This window comes from Glycine soja, chromosome 15 (genome assembly GCF_004193775.1).
Source record: "Glycine soja cultivar W05 chromosome 15, ASM419377v2, whole genome shotgun sequence".
Taxonomy (NCBI): Eukaryota; Viridiplantae; Streptophyta; class Magnoliopsida; order Fabales; family Fabaceae; genus Glycine; species Glycine soja.
The window spans coordinates 9,251,075-9,278,638 of NC_041016.1; the positions used below are offsets into that span (position 1 = coordinate 9,251,075).

The window sequence follows — 27,564 nt, forward strand, 5'->3', positions numbered from 1 at the left end:
GTTAAAAGTTAATATTTTAAAAAACATGACATTTATCAAAATTAAGTGATTTAACAAACTATGAATAGCATTTATGAATAAAAAAACTATATATAGCATTTAAAAGTTACTTGAATCTTTTCATAACAGTGCAATTGGTAATTTGGGTATTCAAAGTTACTTGTATTCACACGAAGTTTCCTACATGCAGTACAAAATTTCCGCAAAAGGAATAGGAAAATGCCAAAAAGATTAACATGGTATATGTTCCTAAAACAACACTATTAAACTAAAGGGCCATTGTTGGAACATCTAAAACCAGAAAGTTCAAACCAGCAATTGATTCGGTTGAATCCCTAGACTCCAGCCATAATTTGGCTGCTGCTTTTGTAACCAAAAACCAGCCAGCCTTAGCCTCATGAAATGGAGCATTGAGTTCCTTCAAACGGGATTCAAATACACTAGCCAAGCCTTTGTCTGAATACTTGTGTTTTCCTTGCCCAGTATTAATTCCAAGTAGTGGAGGAAGGTCTTCCCCTGATTCCAATGCCTCGGACAAGTCATTAATCCAAACATGTAATGCAGTCATAGCAGCTCCAACTGAGAGTTCTTTCAGATGCAAAGACCACTGAGTTTGGGATTTGGACTGGATATTTTTATATATCTCAAGCATCAATCCTAAATCCAGAAGGCCACATGCTCTTTCAGGCACATTCAGTTTGACACAAAGATCAATTAGACAATTGCATAAAGGCTTCTTTACTTCAGCATCAATTGAATTTAAAAGTTCTAGTGTTTCCTTTCTAAAGCCTTCATCACTCTCCTGCTCTTCCACCAAATATCTTACCACAGTCCCAAGCTTTGTATTAGCCTTCTCAATGCAATCTGTTAGCTTACCAAGCTCTTCTTTTGGTGTTTGAGTCAGAACATTTAAAAGGCAACAGCAGAAGTGATCATTTGGAACAATGCCCAAATCCAGGAGCTGTTTAAATATCTTCACAACATCATCAGTTCGCTTTGCTTTTCCATAGCACCGGATGAGTGATGTCATAACAAAAATTGTAGGTTGAAATCCAGATTGGATCATTTCATTCAACATCCCTTCCACCTCTGAAACTTTACCACTGCGGGAATAAATGGTAATCAAGGATGAAAATGTCCAACTGTCAGGCTGGCAAGTCCCAGAACTTTTCATTTCATAAAAAATTTCGACAGCTCTATCAGTGTAGCCAACATCAGCACACATAGCTAAAAGCTTGTTATAAAGATCTGCAGTCATATTCATTCCATTCCCCTTCATTTCCTTATAAACACCAAGAGCATCTTCGCTACATTGTGCTCTAGTATAAACTTCCAAAAGCGATGCATATGTTATAAAATCTGGTGAAACTCCATTACTTTTCATCTCTTTATGTATAGCCTTGGCCTGTCGGTGCTTCTTAGATCTCAACATGGCACCCAACAGAGTGTTATACGTTGCCACATTAGGCTTCACACCAAGAACCTTCATTTCTTGGTAGACTTCCAAGCATTTATCATAGTTTCCTGCCATGCTATACATCTTAATCAATGTTGAGAATGTTACTGCATCCAGGCTCCAGTTCTCAGCTTTTGCACGATCATATAGATTGACAGCCTTGTCAACATTATTAGTACGTGCATAAGCATATACCATGCCTGAGCATGTGATGCCATCAGGTTCACACCCAAAGCCAGACATCTTTTCAAATAACTCCACAGCCTTATTAGGCAAACCAGACAAGCTAGCACAGTTAACCAAAGTTGAAAATGTAATGTTGTCAGGTTTTACTCCTCTTTGAAGCATTTCATCAAACAACTTCTCTGCTCCTTCAAAATCCCTAGACTTCCTAAACAAATTAATGACCACATTGTAAAGAATCACCTCTTTATCTCTAGTGAAATTAACCATGTTCTGAAAGTATCTAAGAACAAAGGATGCAGTGTTGGGATCCACCATCCTATTGAGAATAAATATAACATCTCCTTCTGAAACATTGTCCCCCAGACCCTTCAAAATTGTGGAGACCTGTTGCTCCCAAGGATTGCTTGACTCCAAAGAGTCGGTGCGTTTGAGATGAGAACTGTACATGTTGATCAAGCACGAGTAAGTAAAATTGTCGGGCTGACAAGTCCCTGAACTTTTCATGTCTTCGAAGATTTCAACAGCTTCATCCATGCAACCAACATCAGCACACATGTCAAAAAGCAAGTTATATAAAAATAAATTCACATCCATTCCCTTTTTCTTCATTTCCTTATAAACTCCCAGCGCATCCTCACAAAACCGTGCTTTGCAATAGGCTTGTAAAAGAGCTGCATGGGTAGGCCAATTGGGTGAAAATCCATTACTTATCATCTCCTCATATATAGCCTTGGCATCCAAGGCCCTCTTAGCTCTCCCCATGGCATACAACAGAGTGTTATAAGTTACCATGTTAGGCTTGGCACCAAGAACCTTCATATCATTGTAAACACTTAAACATCCATCAAAATTCTCCAACATCCCACACATCTTAATCAACACAGAGAATGCCACCGTATCAACCCGCCATTTCTCTGCTTTTGCACGATCATACAGTTCCAAAGCCATGTCAGCCTTCCCACTATGCGCATAAGCATGAATCATAAAGGAGCCTACACTCGCATCAGGTTCAACCCCAAAGGAGGGCATTTTCTCAAACCACTTTATAGCCTTATCTGGCAAAGAACACACGGAAGCAGAGCTAATTATAGTTGAAAACGTAATGAGATTCGGCTCGACCCCTCTCTGAAGCATTTCATCAAACAGCTTCTCTGCACCTTCAAAATCCTTTACCTCCCTCAACACCTTCAGGGTAACGTTGTAAAGAACAACGTGCTTGGCGGGGTTAATCTTTGGCTGAAAGTACTTAAGAGCGAGAAGTGCAGTGTTGGGATTAACCATTGTGTTGAGAATAAACACAGCGTCGCGTTCTGAAACATTGTCCCTCAAAACGTTGAGGATTTCAGAGACGTGCTGCTCGGTGGGGTTGCACGAGTCCAGTGACTTGGCGAGTTTGGTGAGAGAAGATGACCTGGCATGAGGGGAATTCTTCTGGAGGTGTTTGGCTCTGGGGCTTCTGGGATTGACCCAGATGGAGTTTTTCGATAAAGACGGAGACTTTGCATCTGGGTCGTCGAGTTTTGCGTCTTGGAGAGTATTAACGGGTTGTAAGGAGAAGCGTGGGGCGTGGAGAAGGGTTTTGGAATGAGAAGGGACGATGGTGAAGAAGGGTATGCGAGAATGGAATGAGAAGGAAGAAGCTGAAGGGGAAGGACAAAGAGGGTAAGGCTGAGCCATTTTCCCCCTCTGTCTGTTACTGTCTGAGTATACGACACCGATAGAATTGTTAGACAGTTGATACGGGTTGGGAAAGAGAAAGATACACATACAATTGACCAATAGAAAGAAAGTTAAAAAAAAAAAAAATCAATTTGGTCTCTAATGGTGTGTTGGGTATAAATAATATTGAAAAGAAATTTTATAATTTTTTTTTAATTCACATCTTTTATATTTTATTTTAATTTAAAAAAATATTTTTTTTATTTTTTTTATTTTTATCCTCTAAATTAAACACACTTTAAAATATTAATTATTTTTTAAAGTTAATAAAGAATTATTTCACATTTTTTTAAAGATTAACTTGATAATGAACTAATTTTTAAAAGACTAATTCGATATTAAATTTTTTTTAAAAAATTCATGTTAATGACGTTTGGTAGGAAAATAATTTTTTCATACACGAACAATAAGATTCCTAAGAATTATAATTTCTGTGAATAAATAAAATATATTTGATTAGTCTTTTTTGGAATTAAAGATTCATATAAAATACTTAAGGGAAAGTTGGATTCTTGTTCCTTTCCTTCCCAATGTTTTTGCAAAAAAAAAAAACTAAAATTAATTTTCAAAAATCATAATTTATTGTCCATCTTCTTTTTATTAATTGCATATCAAACATAAAAATCATGGTTTCTCATTTTAAGATTCCTTGGAAGATAAAAAAATTTATCTATCAAACGCCTCCTTAGATTTTAATGTTGTAACAAAAAAAAAAGATTTATTCAGCAAAAAAAGAAAAAAAAAAGTTTGGATTTTAATGTACTAATTTAACCACTATTTTTGGAAAAAAAAAATATGGGAACGCATGTGATTTAGTCAAGCCTTCTTAAGTTCTTAGTCTAAGACTCACTGAATTTACTTCACCTTGAAGAGAATGGCCTCCTTCATTTTACTTCTAGATGTAGTTTCTCTTTCTCACTGAAGAAGCTCTCAGAAGAAGTCTCACACCACCTCTACAGTGAGATTTTCTCAGTGTAGGTAATAGAGGTAATTTTTGAAAAATTAATATGGTTGAAGTGTTATGGTTCATTTCATTTAGTTTAGGCTGAAAATCATCAGCCACTAAAGAGTTTTCGATTACGAATTTGATGTTTCCTGCTCAATATTAAACTTGCAAATGATACAAAGCTGGGTAATTAAATTTCGATGAACTAAAACTTCAGTAAGACACGGAAGAAATATGAAAAAGAAATTAAAAAAAAGCAGAAATCTACGTATCACATCATATTAATTCAAAAAGGGTGCGGTGTCGGGAGTGACTGAGACCAAAGGGTGCGGTGTCGGGAGTATCAATATGAAAAACGGAAGTGACTGAGAACAAAGGGTGCGGTGTCGGGATTGGTCATCTTATCGAGAATGAACACAGAGTCGCGTTCTGAAACGTTGTCTCGGAGACCCTTGAGGATTGTGGACACGTGTTGCGCGCTGGGGGTGCACGAGTTCAACGACTCGATGAGTCTGGCGAGGTAACTGTACCTGGCGCTGTGTGATTTCGTTTGGAGGTGTTTGGCTCGGGGGCTGTTGGGATTGACCCAAACGCAGTTCTTCGATAAAGATGAGGAATTTGCATCTGGGTCGTGAGAAGCTAAATCTTGCTGTGGCGCGTGGGTGTTGGGGTGGAAAGAGGCTTTGGAGTGAAGCGTGAGGGGTTTGTGGGAGGAAGCGGCGTTTGGGAATTTGAAATTGCGCAGAGAAAATGAAGAGGAAGAAGGAGAAGAGATTGAGGTGGAAACATATTGGAGCGAAGAGTGGGAAGCGCAAATGCGCAAATGCGTGAAGCGATTTTGCTTGGCTCTTCTCATACTGATACTGTGATGTGTTGTGTGTTGCTTTGCGCCCTGCGGGTGCGGACACGGACATGTAATTTTTTTTTTTCCATTTTTTTCAATTTTTTAAAATAATTTTTAATTTAATTTAATTAATTAATAATTTTTTTAAAAATTTAATTATATGTTATATTATTTTTTTATTTGTTATTAGTTTTATTTAATATTTTTATATGATTTTATATAATACATTATATATTTTTTAATATTATTTTATTTAATATATTTTATATGTTTTTTGAATATTATTTTATTTAATAAATTTTTTATATTTAAAACTTATATATATATTTTTTACTAGTGTCACATGTTGCACGACTTTAAAGTTGTGAATAGTGCTTTTTTTAAAATTAAAAAAGTTATAGGGTTATTAATTAATATTATTTTTAAATGATATGTTGTACGCATATATTAAATAAAATAATATTAAAAAAATATAGCATATCAAATAAAATTATATAAATATATATATAAAATATTAAATAAAATTAATAACAAATAAAAATAATAATTTAACATATAATTAAATTTTAAAAAAATAATTTTTATAATTAATTAATTAATTAAATATAAAAAAGTATTTAATTTTTTTTAATAATAAACATAATAAATTAGAATTAGTAATTTAATATACAACTTCTAAAAAAATAAACCGCTTAAAATAAAAAAAAATGATTTTTTTTTTGTAAAAACAAAAAAAAATATCTGACTTTAAAGTTGTAAAAACAAAAAGTAAAAAAGAAAAAAAACTACGACTATGAAGTCGTAAATTAAAAGTGGGTTTATAAAGTGAAGGTGAAGTCATAGCATTAAAGTAGGTTTATAAAGTGAAAGTGAATCCAAATGGTGAGGTGATCAAACAAAGGCTAGACTGGTGACAAAAGAATTTGTACAAAAATCTCGGGTTGATCATGTGAGGTTGATGCATTTGTGGCAAGGATAGAAACAATAAGATTAGTTGTAGCTATAGCAATTATAAGAGGTTGGTCTATGCACCAATTAGATGTGAAGTCTGCTTTCTTGAATGAACCACTAGACAAGGAAGTCTATGTCATCCAACCGCCAGGTTTTGAGATTTTGGATCAAGAAGAGATACTTAGATTAAGGAAATCCTTGTATGACCTTAAGCAAGCTCCACGTGTTTGGAACAAAAGAATTGATAACTTTCTAAGCCAAACAAGCTTTGTTAAATGCATATATGAGCATGGAGTGTATCTAAAGGTCTTGAAAGTGGTCATTGGTGCAAATTTGCTGATAATGTGTCTTTATGTAGATAACTTACTAGTGATTCGAAGCAATGAAAGAGAGATTGAAGAGTTCAAGAAGAAAATGATGAAGGAGTTTGAGATGAGTGATCCAAGGCTCTTGTCCTACTTTCTTGGGATTGAATTCAAAACAACAGAAAATGGTATTGTGATGTACCAAACTGATAACTGCTAAATAATTGTGAATTTATAGGAGTTAAATAGTCAAATTTTGGCTTAAAATTAATTATTTAGCAGTTATTTATAATTAAAAGTTGAGAAAATTAATTAAATTGAATTTTTGGTTGCAGATGTGAAAAATGAGGATACATTTAGCAAAAGTGGCAACAGAAAGGAAGAAAAAGAAGAAATTCTGAAGCAGGCCCAGCCCAATAGGGACGCTAAGCGCGCATCAGGCGCTAAGCGAGCAACTAACTGCAAGCGCTGAGCGTGGCGTTAAGCACGAAGGCAGAAACCGTTACGCGCGCTAAGCCCAGCTAGGCGCCCAGCGCGCGATCCAACAGAAGCACAGGCCCAGCGTGCATGGCGCGCCCAGCGCGCGATCTGAACGCGCTAAGCGCGAGGTGTGGCGCTGAGCGCGACTACGAAGGCCCATAAGCCCACTTCAGCAACTATAAATAGAGAGGCAGTCCCAAGGAAACTTCATCCCGTCTCATAGCACTACTCTCAGTCCTTCAAGCCTGAGTTTTCTTTCCTCTCTATACATTCTTTGTTTCATTAGCCCTATTCTTTCTTTCATCCCCAATTGTAAGCCCTCAATGGCCATGAGTGGCTAATCCCCTAGCTAGGGCCTGGCAGGCCTAAAAAGCCAACGATGTACAATGAGCTTCAAGAGTTATCAATGCAAAGGAATTTATTCCAGGTTTTTCTGTTCTATTTCTTTTCTTGTATTCTTGCATTCATTCTTAGATCTCTTTTTGGGTTTTATTCGCTCGGGAGAGGGTAAGTCCCAATAAATATTTAAGATTCAATGCATGCATCAGTTTTAAGGGTTATACGCTTGGGAAAGGGTAACGCCTAATAGAACATCTAAAGAAAAGAATCATTGGGTTAGCATTGCTAGGCATAGAATGATAACTCACTGCCCATGCATTTAAGCAACATCTAGAACTTAATCTTAATGCATTTTAATTATTGAATCTTCGCAAAGGCATTTGGGAGATAGGTAGTTAAAATAGGCTTGCCAACGTGAGGCATCAGGGGCAAGTAGTCAACAGATGTGGGTAGAACTAATACCATTTCATTGATAATGAATATCATATTTACATGCATCGTAGGCCAATTGGGTTTGTCTGGTCTTGGCATTTTTATCAATTGTTTTTCCCTTTTACTTATTTGTTTTAGTGATAGCACTCCATTCTTACTTTTATTCTTGTTTTTACTATTTTACTTTCGCTTACAAATTGAGGAGTATTTAATAAGTGCAATAAAATCCCTGTGGACACGATACTCGGACTTCCGAAATTTACTACTTGTAACGATTTGGTGCACTTGCCAAAGTCTTAACACAAACCAGGTGTGTAGCTGACATGTTGAAGAAATTCAACATGTTCAAGTGTAATTCAACTGTCACACTAGCTAAAACAGGATTGGTACTTGAGAAGAAAAGGATTGAGGAATTTATGAATCCTACTTACTTCAAGAAGATCATTGGATCACTTAGATATCTGTGTAACACCATGCTTGATTTAGGATTTAGTGTTGGGTTTATAAGTAGATTTATGGAGGCACCAAGAGTGCCTCACTTACTAGCAGCCAAGAAAATAATGCACTATGTGAAAAGGACTCTGGATTATGGAATTTTATTTCCTAAAGTGAGTGACAACTTAGAAGTTGAAATGCTTGGGTACTCTAATTCAGATTGGTGTGGTGACAAATTTGATTCAAAGAGTGTTGTAGGTTATGTTTTTATGTGTGAAAGAACACCAACCTCTTAGTGTTTGAAGAAGGAATCTGTAGTGGTTCTATCTTCATGTGAAGCTGAGTATATCACACTCTCAATGAACAATTGTCAAGATGTATGGCTTGATACATTGATGCAAGAAATCAAGGTGAAGAAATCAAGAGAAGTCAAACTATTTGTTGATAACAAATTAGCAATAGACTTAGTTAAACATTTTGTTGTACATGGAATGAGCAAACAAATACAAGCATAAATTCAATTTCTAAGAGATCAAGTGAATAAAGGGAAACTGATCTTGGAGTACTACAAGGCAGAACTACAAGTTGTGGACATTTTTACTAGGGCCTTCAAGGGAGAAAAATTTAAAGATCTAAGAGATATATTAGGAGTTATCTCTTTGAGTCATTCAAATTAAGGAGGAGTATTGTTAGTTAATTTGATGGGCACAAGAGGAGTATTGTCTAATCTAAGACTTGGGTCGTTCAATCTAAGGTCTGGACTTATATGGTGAGTGTCATCCACTGTGCGTCATCTAATCAATTAGTGTCTGTTGTATAATTAGTTAGTTAGATAGATAGGTATGTGTGTCTATATGTGTGATGTATAAAAAATGCACTTGTTTACGAGTGTTGTGTGATAGAGAGTGAGTGTATGCGCACTTGAGTAATTAATAAAGAAACTACTTTTTCTCTCGCCTATCTTCTTCCTTGCTGAGTGTGTGGGAGTAGTTTCGTTCCCAACAAATTTGGCTATTTAGCCATTTTTTTTATTTTTAACATAGAGAAATTAATAAAGGAAAATGCAAATTTCTTAATCAAACATTGAGTTTGTTGCCATAATCATCATGTACAATAGTTTTTTTTTTTGTAATCATATTATTGGTACGGAATATCCACCGACTTTGTCGATGAGTAATCTCTGTCGAGGAAGTTCACTAGCTACCTTTAGTAGGTTTCTCCCCTCCCAATCATATTTTTTCCATCCACAAGACTCGAACCCGAGACCTTGCTTAAAGGATTGAGTTCAGTACCACTCAACCAACCATGTGTTGGTTCATCATGTATGATATGACATTTTTAGTTGTCAAATTTATCATATGAATAATAACATATTTTTCCAGCACAGTGACAACCTGGAGTCTTGGATGACATTGTTATTGTTTCTTGACTTAAATATGTTTTTGGTCCCCAAAAAATACCCAAATTTTGTGATTGCTCTTTGAAAAAAAAAATCTCCATGGTTGTTCCTTACAATTTGATTTTTTTGTGTGCTTAAAAATTAAATATTTAAAATGAAAGTTTTAAAATATAATTAATTTTTGTATATATTAAATATATGCATAATGAGCAACGAACCAGAATAATTATTAAATTTAAATTAGTTTAATAATACAAAACCACAATTATGTATTGGTACGTAATTAGCTTCATATTTTAAATCATTATTTTGATTAGATAATAAGTTAACTACGTATCAATATATAATTATTCGTTGCGAGATATGCTCATATTTCAAGACCAATTTGCTTATTATTTCGTCAAAAGGATCTACAAACGTATACTTAAGACATATCGAGAATGTACATTGAATCATTTGAATGTAATATTTTTCTATTTTTAATTCAATGTAGTAGAAATTTATTATACTTCCATTTAAAATATAATTCTTTTTTTAAAAGATAAATATTTGAAAAAAAATGAAATATTTTTTAGGTCACAATGAAATTAATGCCCGAAGAATTTGATTGATCATAATGATGTTTTTCCTCTTAATTACATTTTTCTCATTAAAAAACTTAAATTCAAAATCTTGTATAAGAGTATAATATTATTTTTAGATTAACGATTTATTGGTAGATAGAATATAAGAACTTGTGTTGGAAAGAGAGAAATTATAAATAAATAAGAGAAAAATAATTTTCCTAAAAAAATATAATTAACTAGTATTCGATTTATACATTATACAAAACAATTATTTGTGTTCTTTGATACTGCGAATGAATTGGGCTTAAACCGAGTTTGTAACAAAGATACTATGTATTTATACAAATTATAGTATTTTAAAATAAAATTAGTACTAATAACATTAAAAAATATTATTAATAAAGTATAAAATATTATTTTTGACTAAAATGTAGGAGATTAGGGTTAAAAAAATAGCAAATAAAAAAATTATAATACCTTAAGAGAATTGTAAGTGTGTTTTTATATATTTAAAATTAATATATTTTGAAATCTTAAAAATGTAAAAAAAATCAATGGAAAATAAAAAGAAATAAATAAATATTCAGTAGATAAATTTTAAAATATAAAAGAAAATGTCCAACAAGAGGATTAAGATCCTGTGCCCTTACATTTTAGGTGTTGAAATCTTAGCCATACAAAATATATTTTCTTTAAAACGAAGCATGAAAAAAGTCTCTATAGGCCAGCACCTTTGAATCTTTAGCTATAACTCATGCAGCTAGAAATGAGGAGAAGGAATCCAGTTTGTTCTCAGTCGAAAGGGTGTCTCTTTGTTCTATTCTGCAACCGAGCGAAGAGACCCAGTTAAGCTAAATGGGAATGTGAGGTATCTTCCTTTCGTTAGGGCAGCAACTGGTTTGTAGCAAGTCCACATCGGTGAATATAACAAAAACTTAATAGAATATATAGCCCAAGCAACGATAAAAGCATGTCCCTTCGGGGACATCTGATAAAATTGGAACGATACAGAGAAGATTAGCATGGCCCCTGCGCAAGGATGACACGCACAAATCGAGAAATGGTCCAAATTTTTTTTCCCCATGTTCCTTCTTTCAATATTTTCAGGCATGGGTCTGGTTAAGATTGCTAGCCTCAAATTGAAAGCCTTCTTTGTCTAACAGCAATTAAGGATAGACAATAAATCCTTTTCTGCAGCAAAATGTAGAATGCGAATAAATAATTTTTTTTTTCCTTGTTTTAGCCATACTAGTAAGCATGAAAAGAGGGTCATGCCCTTTGGGCTGAGTTTTCAGCCCTCAATTAGAGTCCAAGCTTTGGTTTTATTGAACATGTTTTGTGGGATTTTCTCTGCAAAGGTAGTTGAGATATCTCTGTAGTAAGTGTTCACTTTGAAAACATATTTATTCGTTTATGTGTCTCTTCTTTTGTCCATTTCATGTAATCGTAAAAGAAAAAAAAAAAAAGAAAAATCTCATCACCCATTAATTAAACAATTTCCTATTGCCTATTTGATGTTTTCTGCCCAATTTTGAATTCTCAAAACACAGTAATTGTATGTTCTACATATGATAGGAAGTTGGATAATTTCATTTTAGTGAATTTCAATGATGAAAACTGAAAAGAACTTCATAAACAAGAAAGGAACATGAAAGAATAGAAAAATAGAATAAAATGCTAAATACTTCAGCTTTCCCTTGTCCAATAAAACTAATGAGGCTAGACAGTAGCACAGAGAAGCTGATATTGGCAGGGAAGAGAATGAGGAACATGGGATGGAGAATGGAAGTTAGAAAGCTTCCAATTCTAACAGAAATATTTTGCATAATGCAGATGATCCCTTTTAAAATTAACTTTTGACATAGCATGATCAGTGATTCAGTGATAGGTGCTTTCCAGAGTTTCTCAGAAAGTGAACCTTTCCTCCTTGGAGATATAATGTGCCTTGAGAGTTGTATACACTATGGCTCTCCTATCCTCCTCCACCTGTCATTCTAGAGTTAGGGAGTGGCATTACAAGCTAAACTTTGGCCATTAAAACTGAGATATGTATAAAAATATATTTATATGCTACCATCCATTGTGGACTAGTTTAACTTGTTAGATGATGATGTTCATATACAAGATCTCCCATCACCCACGAGTTTGGTTCAAAAAGATGTTGCCTAGCTACCGGATGTTAGAAAATGTTTTCTGAAGTGATGGACTTGCATTTATCTAATTAAAAAAAATGGTTGAATGGTAACTTGACATGTACTAGAATCCATTTTTTTGTGATCAATAGATATTGGAAATCACATCAGGGCACTTGAATAATATAACCTAGTTAGATGAATCTATGATTGGTAAAACCATTGTGACTTTTCATGAAACAGTAGGTCACCTCATCTCTTTCTCTTGAATATATGTCTTGGGACATATGTTATTGAATTCAAGTTTCAAAGTATCATTTATCCCATCTATCTTGAGAAAGAGTAAAGGGAAAGATCCTACTCCAAATTCTTGATGTTCAACCATTTTAGAAAGTCAGAATATGATGTTTTCAAAAGGTATGCACCATTTTTTCCCTTCTAATTATTTGATGTTCTAAATTCATGCTTCATGATCCAATTCTTGAATAACTCATGCTGTTTGAGTTTGTTAATGTCTTAAATTATCAACACTGTGAACTCTTCTCATTCTTCAAATTCATGGATATGGATGATAAAAGAAGGCCTTAAATCCTTCATGGAAGTGAAACTGTTTCTTTATATATGTAAATGGTTTCATATATATATTGGAATACTGGATACTTCATATTCATGAATCATGAATACACTTGTGTGATTCAGTACATGTTGCTCCTTCAATGTCAAAGTGTTACGATGACTATCAAATGAATCTGGTTCTGCTGTAAAAGACTATATGTATCAAAGATTTTGAGTATGCCATGCTATTCATGGATATATTAACATCCATGCTGAAGACGCTGGCTGGGTTGAAGAATTCGGGTTTTAATTGGCAGGACCATAGCAATATGAAATAACAGAAGAATACTGCATGAATTGATTGACTTCCAATTGCATCTGTGCAATAACAAAGGAAAATTACAATAAAGGTTGAGGACTTGAGGTATAAATAAATAGGATGGTTTTCTTATGATATCAGTGCATTAACTCTTCAATTGAATTTGTTTATGATGGCCTATGAGCTTTCCATCCCTGGAAATAACATGTCAATTCGAAAAACATTGACCTCTCTTGGATTGGATCAATCAAACCAAATCATACACTCATACAACTTAACACGCAAAGGTGGATTTTATTTACAAATTGCTTTTTCATTTGTTTTTGCTTTAAATTAAGGTATGTTTTCTCCTTCACTTAATCAAGTTTGATGGAAAATCTAATGAATTACCTGCAATTGGTGTTTAGACACCTGCAGAATTACAGATTTCCCAATGACTGATTGTTAAAATATATTTCATTTCGTATCAACGTTATTGTTTTTAACAGTAGCATATTTACCTTGTGTGTCATAATTCAAGACAATTTGAAGTCTATTGAATATCTTGGGAACATATATGAAATTTTCAGAGTTTTAGAATCATGCCTTCGCTTAGTGAAATTTAACTTATGTCTGATGGAGGAATTTACAGAACACTCATTCATTTGATCCCTTCTTAGAAGTTAATCCACAGGTTTACTCCTTTTCTACATGTTAAATTTGGTACTATATATGCTTTTCTTGTTTGCTGGATAGGACTATGAGGAGCTTGACTTTGATCTATCATTTTGGATTTGGTCACCTATGGCCCGAGGGTCTCGCCTAATATATCATTGTTTCGTTACTTTGTAATGTGAATCAGCATGAAGAAAACTAACACCTGGCTGGTGCTTAATCAGTTTAGACAAAGCATTCCAAGCTGCTGCAACTCAAATGAAAGAGGGTAGTGGCACGAATGATTAGATCTTAATAATTGAGACTTCAAATTTTGCTTTGATTTTATAATTTTTTTCCCCTTTAATGCAAATTCTTTTGCAATCTTTTAAAGCAACATTCCACGCATATTGTTACTTGGCCTCTCGATTTCTTTACACTGTTCCTTGTTGATTGGAGTAGGTTACTAGGGCACAATGACAGAATGAGTTGATTTTAGGACCATTAGTAGTGATGAATTACCGTGGTAGTTATAATGGAACACGTATTATAGGTCCTTTGTTGTGCTCAATTACCATACATACAACTACAACTAAACAATTACCAGTTTTCATTGCAGCATTTTCTGTTGTTTTGATTCTTCAATTGTAGCATTTCTACTTTGTTAGTTAACTGATTGATCTGATGGGATGGGAGCTAGCCAAACCTGATACCTAGCTCGACATCTAAAATAAAACTAGCAAATATTATGTGTAAATATTGTTTTTGGTCTGAAACACTTGTGTCAAGACTCAAGTTATTTCATTTCAGTTTTGACTAATTCAAGTCGATCTGGGTGAACATTGAATGTGAGAAAGCTTTTATCATTCACAATACTTGAAAAGTGATTTTAATTAATGTAATGTTTGCTTCAAAAAAGAGATCATGTGAACCAATCTCTGCGTGATATGTGAAGATTGATTTAGATCATATGGGCTTGAACTATATAATATTGGATAAATTATTTTTTTTTCCTATAGTTTCATGATCAGTATCCCTTAATTTTTATAGTTTGGAAGTAGTTTTTTTAGTCTATATAATTTACATTTTAATTCTATTTTAATTTTTATAGTTTAAAAATATTTTTTTAGTTCTTATAGTTTCTATTTTAATTCTCTTTTAGTTCCTATAGTTTGAAAGTGATTTTTTAGTTCCTATAATTTGTATTTTAATTACATTTTAATTCTTACTAAAAAATATATAAAAATAATTAGTTAAAAATTAGTTATAAATTATAAACTATTTTTTTATTACAAATTATCTTGCGATAAATTAGTTATGAATTATTTGTTATTATTTTTGTAGTTAATTGTAATTGATAATGTTATTCATATTTTGATGGTAAGAATTAAAATATAAAGTACAAGAACTAAAATGACCACTTTCAAAATATAAGGATTAAAATGAAATTAAAATATAAATTATAGGACTAAAAAACTACTTTAAAACTATATAGATTAAAAGGCACAAATAATGAAATTATAGGAATTAGAAAGTTTAGAAAAAGTTCTCAAAACACCTTGAACACTTTGAGAGAAAAAGTCTAAGCATTTATTTGTATAGACGATTCTAGATTTAATTTTCAAGCAAACTTTTAACACAATTTTTTTTGGTTTGTTTAAGGTCGACAATGACTTGATTTGTAAGAGTTAAAAGTGACTTTGACATAATACTTATAACTTGTAAAAAGTTAGTGATACTTGATGTTTTACTAAGGATTGAACATAGTGTTAATATGACAAATGAATATAAATTTCTGTGTCTAAAATTCTTTGATTTCTCTCTGTGTTTAACTAATCTTAGGACTGAATTGGTTTTTTGTTGTTTGAGAACATGTGTTTTGCAAACTTGTTTTCTCATCGTCCAAATATTCATTATAAAATATTATATGTTTTTATAAAAATTTTATTTTCAGAGAAGAAACTTTATTGGTTTGAGAAAAGGTTTAAAAAAATTATACTAAAATCACAATAAAATCCCTCTTCTTCTAATATTTACAATTTAATTATTTATTAAATGAGAAACTTTTAAATTTTAAATTAATATTTGCATTTCTTGAAATATTTAAAAACTATATTGGAATAACCTTTACTTAATTAAAGTAACTTTTAAAACAAAATAATTGATATTTATGTTTTTTATTTAAGTTATATTTTAATTCTTAATAAAATATATTTTTTTATCAATTGAAATACTTCTAAATTTATATATTTTACCAATATGCAATACTCATGATACTTGTTACTACTTACACAATTTGCATGATAATTGCTTGTTATATTAACAACGTGACGGTGCCGACACGATTCTTGGCTCTGGCTTCGTAGACTTGAGATAGTTTGGGATCACATGCTATTAAGTGTTAATAACTCTGACCACTAGTTTACTACTTTACTTAAATTCTAGCTATTTTAATGAACATATCTGTCCAAAGCATGTGATGATGCAGGTGGAAGAAGGTGACAAATTTTGGTGGCATCGTAGCTTCGAAAGAATTTAGAAAGAAATGATGATGCTTAAGCATTAAGAGGACCCCATAATTGAGTTTTGGTTCCTTATGGTGGGTAAACGTATTATTATTTATACATTATTATATGACCTCATCATGCATCACATGATTAATTAAGAGAGACCCCATTTTCCGCAGCCGATTGCTACTTAGCCTTTGTTGTGTAATATTCCACGTTTCATTCATATTTTCAACTCGACGTTACGTCTATGATAATTCTACTTTATTTATTTTTTCGATTTGGTCAAAAAGCTACTATCTTTTTACGGAATTGAAACATATTCTATTATCGAATGACAATTCTAATCAAGGAAGAAGAATAGAGAAAATAAATTATGTGAACTTTGGTACAACAAACTAGAAAGTAAAACTATTGAATAATTGAAGTTGAAGCTAGCTAGTGTTGTGTTGATCGGATTGCATTAAATTCTTTGAAATAATTAATAACATAAACTAAACATTATATTTAGGTGAAAGCAACGTTTGTATCAAATTTAGATTGTCAAGTCCCTTTCTTAATTTCTCTTCTACCACAAGAAATTAAACTTTTTCTTCTAATATTACCATCAACGTCTTTTTATCAAGAGGCAAAACTAACACGGTTGACAGAGTAAACTAGAAGAAAAAGACGTAAAAGAAAAAAAAATGTTAAAAGTAAAACTATTTTTTAATTGTTTGATAGAATAGAAAATGAAAGAAAAAGAAAGAATAAACTTTCTCTTCTTTTATTTGATTGAGTAGAGAACGAGAAAAGAAATATATATATATATATATATATATATATATATATATATATAATAATAATAATAATAATAATAATAATTAAAAATCATTTACTACTTAAAATAAAATAAAAATAGCAATATAAATTAACTCAAGAATGTTTTTGTCTTTTAAATACATATTCACATACACTCTACACTCTCCTTTTCCTTTCTAAATTGAAAATAAATAAATTTTAGCATGGACCACAATTTTTTTCCTTCTTTGTTTATATGATATCCAAATCAGGAGAAACACTTCCTTTCCATTCTTTTATTTTCTTTGTAACCAAAAATAGCATAAATGTCGGTAGATCACCCCTTGGCCCTTGCTAGCCATGATCTAATTTAACTTCGGTATGAAGGGTGGATGTATTATTCTATTCTAATACCTTGAAAACTTTTATTTCCGTGGGAAAAAAAAAGTTTCATACATCACATTTTAGCATCTGATTGTACTCGTTCAAATTCTGTTCAGGTTCCATGTATCTAATCAGGTGGGAAAAGTAAAAACTATGGGCAAAGGAAAAAAAAAAATCATAGTTGTCAATTTGTTATCATTTTGTTTCTGAAGTCATTGATCATCAATGACTATTAAAGATTTTCAACAAATAAATACTAAAATTGATCAACAAATAAGTCTAATTCAGTTAATGAGTTAGTTAAATATGATGTACAAATTATTATAATTTTTTTATACTGTCTTTGGTTCGGATAAAAAAACAATAAAAAAACTAATAAACCATGACATAGGTAGCCAACACCAATTCCTTAGCTTCTGCTATCTTCCCGACTAATATTCTCATAGCAAAACGATACAATCTAAAGAACTCTAACAACTGATATAGGTCTACGTGTTTGTTTTATCTATGCAATTATAAACAAAATGTACGAAAAGAATATATGGCCTTACCTACTAAAAAGTACTGGTGGGTGATGTTGGTTAGAAAGTTAATTACTTTCTACAAATTAAATCAATTTAAAAAATTCCAATTCGAGAATTTGACGATTCCTTGTTGGTAAAGAAACACTTTATTTTATTAACTCATCAAACGTAAAAAAACGAAACATCATGACAGTATAGCATTTATAACCATTAATTACATAACCTTTATTTTTGTTTCCCCCCTCATTTTTTTTGGTCGTTGAATTTTAAATAACAAAAACATTGGATTGGACGTGATTAAACATGATGATAATTGAAACAAATTGTGAATGGCCACCATCATTTACAGAACCCAATAATGCAACGCCGTGGACGTAATTGTCACATAATTATGCAGCCTTGTGGATTCTCTTCGCTGAAATATTGATCACCACGGTTCACATAACAGGGTCTGCCTCCACCGTAACTATCATATACGGGCCTTGCATAGTACCCGTCGTAACAGAACATGGGCCCACCGTATTCGTACCCAGGCCCAACGGGCCTGCCTTCGTAGCACGGAGGAGGAGCATAGAGCATCCCAACTGGAACCGCCATAGGTGCAGCCATATGTGGCTGCACGGGTAAGGGAGCTGGCGCGGGCTTGTCCTTGGGCTTCTCGGGCCCGGGCTTGGGCTTCTCGGCTTCCTTTTTCGGAGCATCCCCTTTGGGCTTCTCCCCACCATCCTTCTTTTTCTCGGGCTCGGCCTTGGGTTTCTCGCCGCCACCGTCCTTCTTTTTCTCGGGCTCGGCCTTGGGCTTCTCGCCGCCACCGTCCTTCTTTTTCTCGGGCTCGGCCTTGGGCTTCTCAGCTTTGGGAGGGTCTGCTTTAGGCTTCTCGGCCTTGGGCTTGGGCAGTTCCAGTATCTCAATGCTCTTGATAGAGCCTCCACCTTTGTAGCAAAGCTTGTCTCTTATCTTCTCGGGGCTACAACACACCACTGTGATGAACACAATGTTTTCCTTCTCATCGAACTTCTGGTCCCGAATTTCTCTTGTTCACAAAATTTCAACACCCAAAAATTAACTCAATTTGATACCCTCTTGCAACCCCAAATAAATGCATGCAAATTGCAAAATTTTCATTTCACAATTCTGATTCTAGTATGTATAAAGTACATAACATAAAAAAAGAAGAAGCAAGGGTGATGAACTCACGAGGGTACTTGCCGAGAAGTTTCTTAACCTTCTTGTAGCATTTCTCACACTCAAGGTCAACCTTGAGTTTCATGATGGTCACCTGAATTAATGTGTTCAACAAATCCACCCATTAGAATTATAGTATCCCATGTATCCAAAGTGAACCAAACTTATGATTGTGGCATATAGAATAGAAGAATGGCATCATCAATTTGGTTATGTTATACAATAACAAATTCAAGCAGAAAAGCAGAACAATTGAAATCACATTTTCATACTATGTAAACAAGGACAAGAAATAATGAGCATTAATCCAAAAGGTTTTGAGATAAAAAAAAAAAAAGAGTGATCATGAAGCTTCAGATGAGAATTGAAAGCTGTGTACCTTTTCAGCCATGGTTTTGTGGATCAAGAGATCAGATCTGAGGCTCAGGTTGTAATGCAGACAAAAGTGATCAGAGCAAACCAACACAGAGGGAAAGTGACAGAAAAGCAAAACTTAAGAAGGCATTAGCGCACCTCGTTCACCAATCAAACTTCAACATGTAGTCCCACAAAGTTGAATTTCATGCTAAGGTATTGTATTCACACCTGAGGGTGGCCAGAACCAAAGGGTGTGTGTCTATGCTGTTAAATACTTATAGTAACACAAGATTGGATTGATGATGGCTTTGCAACTCAGCACACAGCTTCTACTCCCATGTGCTGTCTTTGGTTGACACGCCTAATATTGTTGACTCAATGCACCTTCCTCAATCCCTATAAATACTAATCAATTAAATGCCACATATGTGTCACAAAATACTTACCATGATTATTTTTCAATATTTTAATTCATGTTTGCGTTATGGTTTTTATGAGTTTTGTTGTGTGCAATAATGATCATGCACTACCGCATGCCGACCGTACACGTGTCTCAAGGCATAGTGTCTCACTCGCATCTACTATAATGAACTAAACCATCTACTATAATGTAAGGATCCTATAATATTTGTACTAGTACAGAAGAGATCATGATCATCCATTCATTGGTCACTAATGAATATAGACCAAACTGTAGATGTTTTTTTATATTGGTTGGAGGGTGAATTGAATTGAGTAAAGCCACCACTACCTAATTAATTGGTTGTAGATTAAGTAGGAGTTGAGACTTGAGGAGAGTGGTCCAAATTTGTGGGCTCCAATGAGTCCAGATTTTTCTTTGAGGTAGTGAAAGCCAATCATTGTCTCTAACCGAATCTGATGGTTGCTACTTGCAACTTGTGTTAACGCGGTTTGATCATGAAGATATATATATATGGGTTTTTTTAGCTAGAGGATACACTCATAATTGGACCCTTTTTTCTGTAACACACGTCCACCTTTTGTTGCGCTTGTCACCATTGATTTTTCTTTTGATTTTGGCGATTTTTTTTCCCTCTCTCATTCTGTTCATTTCTGGTTGATAAAATGCTCCATCTAAGGTCACACGAAACATGAATCTCTCAAATTATTACACACTATGAAACATGATGCTTAAAATACTTGTCGTGGTAGATTGGCCATTGGATGTCCATAAGATAATGATCGGTTTAAATGCTATGGGCGTGGGTTCAGATGATTTTAGAGTCATCCAAAGTCTTGTTTGGTAGATAGTCTTTTCTATGGAAATTTTTGTATGCTTCAACACTAGTTAATGAATTACAGCACGTACAGTAAAATTATTGAACTTAATTAAAATATATTCTAGACTGATTTTAAGGCAATCGGTGTAGAATGTTCATCTCGATTTTCCATGTCACCGTGTCACATACTACATTCAATTTTCTAGGAATAGATTTCAGTGTTAAAAATAAACATTTTTTGTACTAATGGTGGTTTCGAATTCAATTATCATGCCTAATCAAAATCTGAACTGCGTAAACTGTTGCATATTTAGCTAGAGTTTAATAAGCACGTACAATAAATGTTTTTATACTGTTAAAAAAAACTTTGATAAAAATTTTAAAATAATTATTATATAAATTAATAAATTTATTATATATGACGATTTGTAATTTGGATGTGAATAAATTTTATTCATTTAGTTAACCAATGATTTTGCCTCCCCAACTTTTTTAGTCGACCTCCTACACCGATAATATGAGCTAATTTCCTGAAAAAATTGTAATATAGTAGTTTGATAATAAGCATAGCCAATGATTTCGGAAAAGTCTCATAAGCCCTAACACAAATCAATTGAATCCAACCATGTTACAGATGAGCAGAAAACAAAAAATGGACTAGCCTAATCTGCTGCACATAAAGTGGGCTTTTATGTATTGGACCTTAGGCAATCTTTATAGGGGCAATTGCTATTTCCACTTTCCCTATTTACTAATACACTTTTCTTTTCTTTTTATTTTCTTAAATTATCCTTGTAAATGCACACTCCTCACTTGTCACTTTCTCCATCATGTTCTTTAAAAAAATAAAAAAAAAAGCTCCCTTTATCTGCAAATTTACAAAATGCATCATACTCCCAACATTTTGCCTTGTGTCTAGAACCCTACCATGCATCTCAGCATCTACAAGAGCCATGGTGAGGAAAATCTCAATCTTGTGAATCTTCAGTAGTCAATCTTGTTCTTAATTAATTTCACCAAACCCTGTGAGTGCTTGAACTTGGTATGGAGACAGAGGTTTAAGGTTCAGGAAATATGAAGGGGTGCAAGGATTGAAAGTGAAATACTTGAGTGGTTATTATACATGATTGCGTGAAAACTGGTACGGATGGGTAGTTTATGATGGTTATTATTTTGATTGGCTATTGTAAGCAAACGGATTCTTCATGAAATTTATATATTCAATTTATTTATCTTTTATAAAATTTGTAAATTGTTGATTATGGCTGTAGCCCATCTTTATACATATACACTTTATCGGGACCGCCACTCAAGCAACGTAAATTGTCTTTGCATAATTGTCAAAAGACTAAGAAAGTTGTTAAAAGCAACTTGGAAGAAAGAAGAAAATAAAATAGAAACTGTAAAATATTTTAATAAATAATGAATAAAATATTTATAACATTAAATTATAAATTTTTAATTTTGAGAAATTTTAGTGCTAAAATATGTAGTTTTTATTATGAAAATAACTTCAACTTATTATAAACGATAATTGCAATTTTTTAATACTTAATATTCAAAAATTAAAATTTATTTTTTATTTTTATTTTTACACAACTATTATGAAATTAATAAATAATTGACCTTTTATGCACTATAAATTGTTATTTAATACCAAAATAAAATGTTCATTGTTGGGATTAATTTCGTTGAAGTAAAATTTGTCTAGTAAAAATTAAATTGTAAATACAAACATTATAAAATTAAGCTAACCATATGCTATTGTACTTTTATTTGGTATTTTAATAGTGTATATCAATTTTTACTCAAGTAAAATTATGTTTATATATTGTATTATATTATTAGTATAAACTCGCAATATCTATATTAAAAGATTAATTTCTATTAGATAAAAATTGTATTAATGGCTGGCATTCACCAAAAAGAAAAGATTGTATTAGTGGAGGCTGATTCAATTCAATGTATGTGAAATATGAAATACAAGGCGTTAATATGATTTTTGTTAAATTATATTTGGCAGTTACTTCATTTTAGTACATAATTAAGTCTTAAAATTTTAATTTTAATCTTTTATATTTTCTAAATATATTATTTTAGTATTTTTTTTCTCAATTTTTCATTTGAAACATTAATCTTCCGTTAACAATAAAATTTTAAAATAATTAATTTAATATCATGATCGTTAAAAACTATTACTACTATAATTAAACAAAATGAGTGTTTATTTATTTTTTCTTCTTTCCCTTTTTTCATTCTCTTTCCAATTCGTGTTCTCTCTCCTATTCTGCTTCACCCATGTTCTGATGGTGCTGTGCTTGTTCTGATTGATGGCGTGGTGGCTCCGACGATGGAGTTATCCCTCACCCCTAATGATGGATTTTGATTTGGGATTTAGAATTTTACTATTGCTTTTTTTTTTTTTATGATTGATGAATATTTATTATTCAGGGATTGTGAAGAATTCTTGTATCATCTAATGCTTATTTGTGATTCATTCTTGTGTGGAGGAATGGAGGTTGGATGGTGGTGTTGGGGTTCGAAGAAGGAGACGATCGGAAGGAAGATGGATTTTTTTTAGTAGTTTATAATTTTTTAAATAAAATATAAATATAATAATGGTTTTTAGTCTTCATTGTTTGAAATTAATTATTCAAAAACTTTAAGTTAACAGAATCACTAAAATCACTAATGTTACTGTTGGAAATAAAAAAAAAAACTTTCGAAAACTTAAAAAACCAAAATTAAACATTTAAAATTTAATATATTAAAGTGAAACAATAATGAAATCAAACGGATGAAAAGTGATATTAAGGCAAATACAAAATACAAACTTATTTATATTAATACTAAATTCTTAATATAATCAAATAAGAAAAGAAATGACTATTTGAACAATTAAATCACGCCGTTTCGTCTTTAAAAATATTGGAATTTTTCGCACCAAAAAAATAATCAAATTTTCATATGGTAAGCTAAAGTTAATCTTGCACAATTAAATCACACATATTCGTGCAGGACAAAAGTCACTGGACAACAGATAAATAAATTGTTCGCAACAGGCCTGTATGATGGCAACATTATTCATTCATACGTAGGTGCTACATTGCACTGACATATGTTGGAGGACAAATATGGTGTAAGAACGTACCACACATCTTGACAATGGGTCCTGTGGAATGCAGGGAGAAACAAACATCTGCCAAAGGTTTAGCAGAATAAACAAATTTTCGTAAGCATGCTGCATATATAGGTAAAAAATAACATTAAAATAACTTACATTACAAGTTCTACGTGCACAAACTTTTGTATTTGATCTCTTCGTAGGCAACAAATACTTATATTTATAGAGATTTGATTCTTTATCCTCCATTAGCAACATCCAGAGATGTGTACGAGTTATATTGATGGCATTGGACCTCCAGATGAATCATTGTCGTTATTCATTATATTGATTAGTAATTCATCCGTTCATAATTATAAAATTATTTTCATAAATTTATTTGTTTCTTTTTATAAGAGTATTTTTTTTAAAAAAATTTAGATACATTAATTATTCTTTTTTATATATTCTTATTTAATTATTCTCTCTCAAAACATTAATAGAAAATAATTAAGTGGATAGAAAGATAAAAAATAATAATTTTAAAATAATATAAATAATTAATAAATTTATGCGGTTAACCAAATTAACTATGCTATGCTAAAGAAGCATGAATTAGGTGGAAAAAATTTATAATTAGAAACAGAGGAATAACTATCGATTGCATAATTACTTTTCCATGCATGGATCATTGTCACATTTTCCACCTCCCCCAATTTGATGCTTAGTAAAGTCTCTGGCAGCCTGAAATGATTTAATTAACCATATTGATAATTATCTTATGGGTTGAATATATTCTTAGCCTTTTGTAAATTGGACCATTTTTTTTATTCTCAAAAAGTAAATTGTCTTTTTTATTATTATTTTCATTTATGAAAATGTATATTGTCCTTCCTAAAACATTATCTGTTATTTTTTAAATAATAATAGAAATAGGGAGTACTTCCTTGACATTTTTTTTTTGTGAATGACATCCTTAACATATACTAGCATGTGAGGCACAACTGGGCACTGGCTAGCTTGTTGGACTATCAACAGAAGTCTATCTCCAAAATTATTACATAGACTCAAACCGCAAGCACTTTCCCTCAATTGCAGCTCCTAGACTATCAAGCCAGAAAAGTATCGTCATAAGGAGGATTTAAATCTACAAACATGAAGGATTTAGTTCATTATTTTGTGGAGATAAATAAAGATCATATATGGTATATTTTCAGAAATAAGATACTAAAAGCTGATTATTTATTTCTGAAGATTAAAAAGTAAATATTCTATTTGCATATATTAAAAACAAATTCAGTCCATATTTTATGTATCTTGCATATATTAAAAACATACTATGTAGTCTAACAAAGGCAGGATTCACAAATTCCAATTAACTATCAGACAGTATATATATGCTCAGTTTTGCATGTCCTAGCCAGCAGCATGCCTAAAAAATGGAAATTCAAACAGGAGGATAACATTTTATTTGCTAATCAATCCATGCTTTTGAACGGCCCCAAGAAGGTTCAAGCATCATCCAACTTATAAATGATCTTAGATAAAGTGTATCACTCTATTAATACAAATGAAAATTTATAGACACATGCATGACTGATTTAAATTCTGCATTCCTCTTATATATTGTCTAATAGCAGAAATTAGGAAGCAGTGATTAACTATTGGTGTAGGGAATCACGTATATAGGAGTCACTATCGTCCTAATACATGCATGAAGTCCCCATTAAGATCCGGTCCATAAGCCATATCGAGAGTGGGATCGCCAATCATATAAGAATAATGTTCTATACTTAACGTACGAACTGACATGACTAATCATTCATTCATATTAATAGTGTTACTTGTGTTTGAATCACATAATCATCCTTCATTGGCATTTAGGCGATTTATAACTTTAAATAATAGAGATTAAATTTTTTGTTGCAACGTATCATAATACCATAATTAACATGATATTCGTCATATTAGCACTTAATAAACATCATTCATAATTCTCTCACAAAAAAATCACATTCATATTAATAGAGATTAAAAACATGTATTTCAATAAAATTAATTAAAATGTTTTTTTTATAAAATTTAAAATTAACTACATTTTTAGAGACACGAAACATATCTAAAACAAAAAAAAATTATAAATAGCATAATCTTTTCACTATCACCTCAAGTTATATATGCATGACTCAACTATCGTAACTTAATTTGAATTCATGAATTGCAGATGAATCACATAGCAGTGCAACACTGTACCGTCACGTGAGCATGACATATAAATTATAATAAATTTGAATTCTCATTTTAACTTTAATCATGCTATAAAAGAAACATATAAAATAATTTGGTTATTTGTGTGCTTTTCTTCTAATTTACTGACTTGATTTTGTCTGCTTTCTCCGATAGTGTTCAGTGTTACTTCTCTAGCGCATTCCAGTGTAGAGACTTGAAATTTGGTACAGTCAAATTTAATGCACTCGCTGTGTTCATCAAATCATAAGTCATTGGATGTAAATTAAAGAGTTAATGATGTGAATGATTAAGAAACCTCTATGAATCTAAGTCGTTCGATCGATTTTTATGTAACAGTTGTGATTCAACGAGTAGATTGACTATGACTGCACCCAATAGGAATCTGTCTTGTGCTTGACACACGGTACAGACATACACATAGCGAATGAGATTATTTATTTGTGTCCCACAGATCCGGTATAAATTCAAGAGGAACCTTATACTTCCCCACAAAACTTTTTACAAATATTTTATAAAATAAATATATATTCAAATCTTTAAAAAATAACAATATTTAGGTCATGCAGTATAGTAAAGATTAGTAATAAAGAAGATTTTGTAAAATGATTTAAAATTCTTCCAAATACAATAAAGAAATGTTAATATCATATTTTACATCATTAATTTATTATTAATAATTTTACACTGATTAATAATTATGTGCTAAGTATAATTTTAAAATAATTATATAAAAGTCAATAAATTTATCATATTTATGAATTGTGATTAAAAGAGAATATAAAATTTATTTACACATTAGTAAATGAAATATTTTCTCTCATTTATTACTATTATTACTCACAAAATATTTTTTTAACGAAAATTGAATATAAAATGTTTAATAAAATTAGCATAATTTTTTTATGCAATAAATTATTTTTAAAAAGTGTCTATACTATTCGTAAACCATAAAAAAAAAAAATAGAAAACGCATCAAAACAACTTTCATTAAATAGCCATAATATTAGGAGCAGAAGCATCTATATTACAGCCTCCAGTTAAGCTAGTAGGTCATTAAGGCATAAAGTGAAGTTTGAAACTTGTGAAAATGAGTTTAATTATCTGTATTAATACGGTTTTGGATTTAAACTTGTAAAAAGGAAAAGCAAAATGGGTCTTGCTATTTTAATCAGTATTCGGGGTGCTAATTAAAGAATTAATAATATTTTTATTTAAAATCATAGTAGAAACATAATCAAATTACGACAGAATATACAATACATTAATAAAAAGTTTATACATTTAATTTCTTAACAAATACTGTACTGTACCACCTTCAAAATAGCATTTGTTCTAAAAATATTATGCAAGAGTTTTCACCAACTAAGTCGGTGTACACTGACCACCCAGTACTGGTTGGTGAAGTTGAAACTCCAAAGTCTATGAAACACAAGAAATTAAGGATAGTAGCTTTGTGGATGCTGACTCAGCCATATGGTGTTACGTAGGTAGCATTAAACGGTCCACCTCAGATTTTCAGAATCCCCACGTTAATTT

The 27,564-nt window shown here is 31.9% G+C and overlaps 3 protein-coding genes and 1 non-coding gene across 5 annotated transcripts; 1 reads left to right on the forward strand and 3 right to left on the reverse strand.

Annotated features, from left to right (window-relative positions):
- Positions 1 to 141: 141 nt before the first annotated feature.
- LOC114388590 (pentatricopeptide repeat-containing protein At4g16390, chloroplastic-like) lies at positions 142 to 3,401 on the reverse strand. Its single transcript, XM_028349155.1, has one exon. The coding sequence runs from the start codon at positions 3,317 to 3,319 to the stop codon at positions 269 to 271; it is 3,051 nt and encodes a 1,016-aa protein (XP_028204956.1). The 5' UTR covers positions 3,320 to 3,401; the 3' UTR covers positions 142 to 268.
- Positions 3,402 to 4,650: 1,249 nt separating this feature from the next.
- LOC114388150 (pentatricopeptide repeat-containing protein At4g16390, chloroplastic-like) lies at positions 4,651 to 5,163 on the reverse strand. Its single transcript, XM_028348482.1, has one exon. It carries the CDS (start codon positions 5,161 to 5,163, stop codon positions 4,651 to 4,653), a length of 513 nt encoding a protein of 170 aa, XP_028204283.1.
- A 5,867-nt stretch (positions 5,164 to 11,030) lies between these two features.
- On the forward strand, positions 11,031 to 11,133 carry LOC114388796. Its single transcript, XR_003661589.1, has one exon. It is a non-coding gene; the product is annotated as a U6 spliceosomal RNA (small nuclear RNA).
- Positions 11,134 to 18,019: 6,886 nt separating this feature from the next.
- LOC114387619 (pollen-specific leucine-rich repeat extensin-like protein 1) lies at positions 18,020 to 19,813 on the reverse strand. 2 transcript variants are annotated; one of them, XM_028347822.1, is made up of 4 exons: positions 19,591 to 19,813; positions 19,457 to 19,493; positions 19,090 to 19,171; positions 18,020 to 18,923 (listed from the first exon to the last, which is right to left on the reverse strand). In XM_028347822.1, exons 2-4 carry the CDS (start codon positions 19,466 to 19,468, stop codon positions 18,274 to 18,276), a joined length of 744 nt encoding a protein of 247 aa, XP_028203623.1. In that variant the 5' UTR covers positions 19,469 to 19,493; positions 19,591 to 19,813; the 3' UTR covers positions 18,020 to 18,273. The 2 variants fall into 2 exon arrangements, with proteins under 2 accessions (XP_028203623.1, XP_028203622.1); XM_028347821.1 differs by having other exon boundaries at positions 19,457 to 19,813.
- Between the last annotated feature and the right edge of the window lie 7,751 nt (positions 19,814 to 27,564).

What these genes read in the sequence shown, in the direction of transcription:
- LOC114388590 (XM_028349155.1), bottom strand. Translation starts at nt 3,319, where the DNA reads ATGGCTCAGCCTTACCCTCTTTGTCCTTCCCCTTCAGCTTCTTCCTTC.
- LOC114388150 (XM_028348482.1), bottom strand. Translation starts at nt 5,163, where the DNA reads ATGAGAAGAGCCAAGCAAAATCGCTTCACGCATTTGCGCATTTGCGCT.
- LOC114387619 (XM_028347822.1), bottom strand. An exon ending in ACTTCTCGGCAAGTACCCTC is followed by an intron (nt 18,924 to 19,089) that starts GTGAGTTCATCA and finishes TGTGAACAAGAG; the next exon opens with AAATTCGGGACCAGAAGTTC.